At 38.4% G+C, this 7,100-nt stretch overlaps 1 protein-coding gene across 1 annotated transcript; it reads right to left on the minus strand.

The window, feature by feature from the left end:
* Positions 1-532: 532 nt before the first annotated feature.
* Positions 533-2,972, minus strand: LOC128114183 (olfactory receptor 12D2-like). The gene is given in 3 exon segments (XM_052744017.1): positions 533-705; positions 708-1,460; positions 2,942-2,972. Coding segments are annotated over 3 exon segments (957 nt in total).
* Between the last annotated feature and the right edge of the window lie 4,128 nt (positions 2,973-7,100).

The raw sequence follows: 7,100 nt of genomic DNA on the forward strand, positions 1-7,100 counted from the left end.
CTTCCTAGGCCACAGTCAGTTCCAGGCCAGCCTGGAAATTTTTGTGAAACCCTGTCTCAAAAAAAAAAAAAGAAAAGAAAGAAAGAAAGAAAAGGAAAAAAGAGAGAGAAAAGCACAGAAAAGAGGGCTAGGGAGATAGTTCAGTAATAAAGCACAGGCATAGCATGGTGAACCTATTCATATCCATCTATTCAAGACATAGGCAATACAGATATATTTGCACACTTGATTTTATATACAATATATATGAAAGGATACCAAGTCATTTTCATCAATTGTTATCTCCCAAACAAATTCAGCATTAAGTAACTGGTTTGTTCCAATTTCTGTTTTTATATAGTTTGTGATTTTAAATACAATTGAGCCATATTTTCTCATATATATATTCTTTTACCTGGTCATTTCTGTTATAGATATACATATATATATATATACATATATGTCATAAACAACTGCAGAATCAACTAATTTCACACTTCAGTGTTTACATTAATTGATTGTATTTCAGAAGAATTTACTATATTTCTTCAAGTCAAAGCTGTATTCTGATTTTTCTATTAAAAGCACCTCTCTCTTCCTTGTTCCTTAGAGTATATATAAGTGGATTGAGTGCAGGAGTAACCACAGTATACATGACAGCAATGATCCTGTCCTCTTCCAGAGAGCTCCCTGAAGCTGGACTGATATAGATGTAGAGAACGGGGCATAGAAAATAATAGCAACCATGAAGTGAGGGGCACAAGTGGACAGTGCCTTGTGGAGCATGCTGCAAGAACGAGTCTTGAGAAACAGATGAGTGATAATGTAGAAATAGGAGAGAAGTGTCAAAAAGAAGAGGCCAATAGCAATGGTACCTGTGAGAGAATTAAGCAGCCACCTGTTGAGTTCAGTGTTACCACAGGCCAACTTCAATAATGGCTTAACATCACAGAAGAAATGATGAATATGGTTGGAACCACAAAAGCTCAAACGAGATGTCATTATGGAGTGAAGCAGGACATGAAGAAAAGGAATGGCCCAAATGGTGACAGTCATCTGGATACACACTTGACGATTCATGATGAAAGGGTAGTGGAGTGGTTTGCAGATAGCCATGAAGTGATCAAATGCCATTACTGTCAGCAGCAAGGCCTCTGTGCTACCCCGGAAGTGGAATAAATGAAGCTGTGTTATGCATCCCAGAAAGGAAATTGCTTTGCTTGTGGAGAGGAAGTTCTCCAGCATCTTCGGCACTGTCACAGTAGAGTAGCAGACATCTAGACATGCTAGGTTTCCCAGGAAGAAATACATAGGAGAGTGGAGTCTTGAATCCAAGATGACAATCATCAGGATGGCTCCATTTCCAGCCACATTGACAAAGTACATGGTAAGGAATATGGCAAAGAGAATAGGGTTCAATTCTTGTATGTCTGTCACTCCCAAGAGGAGAAATTCAGTGACTAAGGTTTGATTCAATAACACTTAAAAGAAAAGATAGGATAGTTTGTGGAACACTAACCTTCATGCCCATCATTCTTTCTAGGCAGTAATTTTCTTGCCAACACAAACATAGTCTATGAAAGTTGTTTTCTATAACCACACAAAGATCTTGTGAAGATCTTATATAATATTTGCCCATCAGCCCAATAAATATTAAATCTATGTTTCTGTTGTATATTCCTATTCAAACATCTTTTCATTTATTATATTTTTCATTAATTATGTCTTTTTATTGAAGATTCAGAGCAGGTACCATCCTACCAGTTTCTCCAGCTGTGAGCATTTACATTTTGATCCAACTTTCTTTTCATCCCTTAAGTTGTCTCTAACATGGAGCAGCTTTTAAAATACCCTACAAGGCAGACAGCCTCTGAGAAGTAAGGACACTCTTGAAGAGCTTTAACATGAAGAAAACAGGCAGGGATGAATTTGTTTCAACCACAGAGTTTACAGAAAGTATAGACAGCTTTATCAAAACATAATAACTCCACCTCATCTTAAGAATGTATAAGGGGCAGAAACATCTTTGTATTGATTTGTTTCTTATTCATGATCAAGCCAGAAGATGTAAGGAACATCATCGAGCCAGATGAGGTAAGAAACATGACCATATTAATCTCAAGAGTCTGACCAGATAAGTGCATAACATTTTTCAATGCTGTAGCAGATGATGGGCTTAGTGTCGTCCAATAATCTGAGCCATTAAGAACTTTAGAAATAGATTCTAAGATGTTTTTTGAGACAAAGTCTCCAAATGAAGACCACAGTGACTCAAAACAGTCTCCTGCCTTAGGTTCTTGAGTGCTGGAATTATAGTCATACTGCCATGCTGACCAAAGGAACTTTTTGCATTATAATTTGCACTTCATGGCATTTGTATTCTCCTGGTTATCCCGACTAAAGAAAACCTTTTCCAGATCTCAAAGTATTTGAATAAGAAAACCTCTGTCTCTGTGGACCCAGCAGTCCCTCTGTTATTTCATCAGGAGGAACTGCCAATACCTATGGCTTTAGTCTCTTTGAAATCTTGTCTTCTCTAGTATCTATTTAAACTCATTATTTAAATATTGAGGAGGTTCACTTGCCTCTCTTCTAGCTCCACTAATGGGACCTTGGTAAGTAACTCTCTTGCATTTTATGATCCTGAAATCAACCTACTCCAAAGTTACCAAAAATGTTCAGCTCTCTTCATTTTAAAACTGATTCCTCTCTATGAAATTAATTTCTGGCATTCCTTCCTACCAAATAAAGTCTTATTTTCTCCTAAATAAATGAATACTTTTCATTTTACTCACATAATCAAAATAACAGTATTTTTCAATAAATGTCAAAATTTTTGAAAAATTATGAATAAGTTGATTGCAAAGATTTCATATCTAATTGTACAATCATCACTTACTAAAAGACAAGTAACTTTTTAAAATTGCTTTTCTCCTCAATGTTAGGAAAGTACCTGAATTACCTCCCTGAGGTACACTGGTCAGAGCAGACATAGCTATGAGAAGTAACTTCCTCTGGTTCCTTTCATTTAACGATGGGTTCACTCTGTGTACAGAAGAGAAGAATCAGAATCAGCGTGTGGAAGGCCCATGTTGCTGGGAGACACTGAGAGAATCCCCAAGCTGCACTGGACTTGGACAGAGGCTGACACTGGGGTGATTCCTACAAAAAGTGAACCACTCAAGGTGTAAGAAATCATTGGGTGAAGTAAACAATTTGTTCATCTAAAGAAAGAAAATTAATGACCTGGAGAAAACCTGAAAGGGCCCCAAGGGATTCTAAACTTTATAGTTGGAAGAGTCTGAGAAATGATGTAATCATTAGTGTAAGTCTATGAACAGTTGCCTTCAAACAACTCGGGGCAGTTTCTTTGACAGTCGATTATTTTGTCTGTTTATAAACACAGCAGACATTCTTGTTAAAAATTCAACCCATATGACCAAGATTACTTATGAGTCTTTGGACCAAAAAACAAAACAGTTCTAAAATTATATATCAAAAAACCTATTTACCTAATTTTTAAGGAAAAATAGCATTTGGAATAGTGAACACCAGTGATTTTGTTCAGCACTTTCAATATTTGGGGATTTCAGGTTGACTTTAGGGTATTAAAGTAACCACGATGGTGACTTGAGATGAGATGTGGTAATTCTGTGCAAAAACCAAAGAACCTTCACAATCCTCACACACAGAAAAGAGTCCATCTCAAGACAGGGAACTAACTCTGAACCCCTGGTGATGTTTAATGTTGTAAACAGACAAACTACCCCCTAAAGAACAGAAAATACAGGAAACTTTCAAGTTTACTGCTAATGCATTCTCTTACCTGGCTGATTATACAGCCCAAAAGAAACAAGGATTTTTTAAATTTTTTTTTTGTATTTTATAAATTTAATTTAATTTTACATATCAGCCACAGATTCCTTGTTCTCCCCCCTCCTGCCTCCCCTTTCCCCCAGCCCAGCCCCCATTCCTATCTCCTCCAGGGCAAAGACTCCCCTGAGGATTGAGATAAACCTGGTAGATTCAGTCCAGGCAGGTCCAGTCCCCTCCTCCCAGGCTGAGCCAAGCATTCCTGCATAAGCCCCAGGTTTCAAACAGCCAACTCATGCATGCACTGAGTACAGGACCCAATCCCACTGCCTGGATGCCTCCCAGACAGATCAAGGTAATCAACTGTCTCACTTATTCAGAGGGCCTGATGTAGTTGGGGGCTCCTCAACTATTGGTTCACAGTTCATGTGTTTCCATTCGTTTGGTTATTTGTCCCTGTGCTTTATCCAACCTTGGTCTCAACAATTCTTGCTCATATAAACCCTCCTCTTTCTCGCCATTGGACTCCTGGAGTTCCACCTGTGGCCTGGCCATGGATCTCTGCATCCGGTTCCCTCAGTCATTGGATGGGGTTTCTAGCACGACAATTAGGGTGTTTGGCCATCCTATCACCAGAGTAGGTCAGTTCGGGCTGTCTCTCGACCATTGCCAGCAGTCTATTGTGGGAGTATCTTTATGGATTTCTGTGGGCCTCTCTAGCATTTTGCTTCTTCCTATTCTCATGTGGTCTTCATTTATCATGGTATCTTATTCCTTGTTCTCCCTCTCTGTTCTTGATCCAGTTGGGATCTCCCACTCCCCTAAGCTCTCTTTCCCTCAACCCTCACCCTTCATTACCCCCACTCACGTCCAGGTTGTTCATGTAGATCTCATCCATTTCTCTGTCATTGGGCAATCCCTGTGTCTTTCTTGGGGTCCTGTTTTCTAGGTAGCCTCCCTGGAGTTGTGAGTAGCAGTCTAGTCATCTTTGTTTTACATCTGGTATCCTCCTATGAGTGAGTGCATACCATGTTTGTCTTTCTGAGTCTGGGTTACCTCACTCAGGATGATTTTTTTCTAGTTCCATCCATTTGCCTGCAAACCTCATGATGTCATTGTTTTTCTCTGCTGAGTAGTATTCCATTGTGTATATGTACCACATTTTATTTATCCATTCTTCAGTTGAAGGGCATCTAGGTTGTTTCCAGGTTCTGGCTATTACAAACAATGCTGATATGAACATAGCTGAGCAAGTGCCCTTGTGGTATGATTAGGTATATGCCCAAGAGTGATATAGCTGGATCTTGGGGGAGATTGATTCCCAATTTTCTAAGAAAGCGCCATATTGATTTCCAAAGTGGTTGTACAAGCTTGCATTCCCACCAGCAGTGGAGGAGAGTTCCCCTTGCTCCACATCCTCTCCAGCATAAGGTGTCTTCAGTGTTTTTGATCTTAGCCATTCTGACAGGCGTAAGGTGGTATCTCAGAGTTGTTTTGATTTGCATTTCCCTGATGATTAGGGATGTTGAGCAATTCCTTAAATGTCTTTCGGCCATTTGAGTTTCCTCTGTTGAGAATTCTCTGTTTAGTTCTATAGCCCATTTCTTAATTGGACTGTTGGGCATTTTGATGTCTAATTTCTTGAGTTCCTTATATATTCTGGATATCAGTCCTCTGTCAGATGTGGGGTTGGTGAAGACCTTTTCCCATTCTGTAGGCTGTTGCTTTGCCTTGTTGACTGTATTCTTTGCTCTACAAAAGCTTCTCAGTTTCAAGAGGTCCCATTGATTGATTGTTTCTCTCAGTGTCTGTGCTACTGGTGTTCTATTTAGGAAGTGATCTCTTATGCCAATGCATTCAAGATTACTTCCTACTTTCTCTTCTATCAGGTTCAGAGTAGCTGGATTTATGTTGAGGTCTTTGATCCACTTGGACTTCAGTTTTGTGCACGGTGACAGATATGGATCTATTTGCAGCCTTCTACACGTTGATATCCAGTTATGCCAGCACCATTTGTTGAAGATGCTTTCTTTTTTCCATTGTGCACTTTTGGCTTCTTTGTCAAAAATTATATGTCCATAGGTGTTCGGATTAATGTCAGGGTCTTCAGTTTGATTCCATTGGTCCACATGTTGGTTTTTATGCCAGTACCAAGCTGTTTTTATTACTGTAGCTCTATAGTAGAGCTTGAAGTCTAGGCTGGCATCCATGGTCTCTTAGTGTCTGCATTACATCTGTCCAGGTCCTTCTGGCTTTCAAAGTCTCCATTAAGAAATCATGTGTTATTCTGATGGGTCTGCCTTTATAAGTCACTTGGCCTTTTTCCTTTGCTGCTCTTCATATTCTTTCTTTATTCTGTACGTTTAGTTGTTTGATTATTATGTGGCGAGGGGACTTTTTTGGGCAGGTCTAGTCTGTTTGGTGTTCTATAGGCTTCTTGTATCTTCATAGGCATTTCCTTCTTTAAGTTTGGTTATAGAAGGAACAAGTATGACATATTTTTAACAATTTCCTTGGCTTGTTGCCAAGTGATGGAGAATCCTTTTTTAAACCTTTGCTATTGACATGGTGTTTTTTATGAAATTCTGAAGCCTCCAACATGTTTTCTATTTATAACCAATCAATTCATCATTACCTTGTGCTAGAGGACCTGGCAGACCAATATGATTATATATATGCCCCACCTATACTTTCTGTCTGGCTACTAGCCAACCAGCATTTTATTTATCAACCAATAAGAGCAACAAATAAAATATCACCATATATATATATATATATATATATATATATATATATATATATATATATATATATATATGCAGTTATAATTAATACAAACCTCTGTGTGTTTACTTGGGGTTGTGAATGGGAGAGATTTGTCCTGACCACTGACTGGCTAGGAAACAAAAAAACTTCCAACTACAATGATCCCTATTCCTGACTATTTCCTGTAATTGTATAAATAGCAAAGTTAATTCTGTTTTATCAGGAATAGATTCAATGGTTTCAATGTGCAAAACAGCTCTTTTTGCATATTGAGTCAGTAACTATAGTGAGAGGTTCTGTGACATCCATTAGTACCATAAGAATGGTATACAATTCTGACTTTTGTACAAAAATGTAAGTGCTTTGAAACATTTTGTTTAAGTTTTTTAATTTATATCCTGCCTTTCCTGATTTATTTGCATGGTTAAGAATGTAGGGACTCCAGATATTGGTGATCTCCATACAATGTGAGGAAGGACCCAACTGGTTCTTTTTGTTAATTTAATTCTCTTGCTTTTGGGATAAGTGTTATTAATCTCTCC

This window comes from Peromyscus californicus, unplaced genomic scaffold, assembly GCF_007827085.1.
Source record: "Peromyscus californicus insignis strain IS unplaced genomic scaffold, ASM782708v3 Scaffold_19__1_contigs__length_69161282, whole genome shotgun sequence".
Lineage (NCBI taxonomy): Eukaryota > Metazoa > Chordata > Mammalia > Rodentia > Cricetidae > Peromyscus > Peromyscus californicus.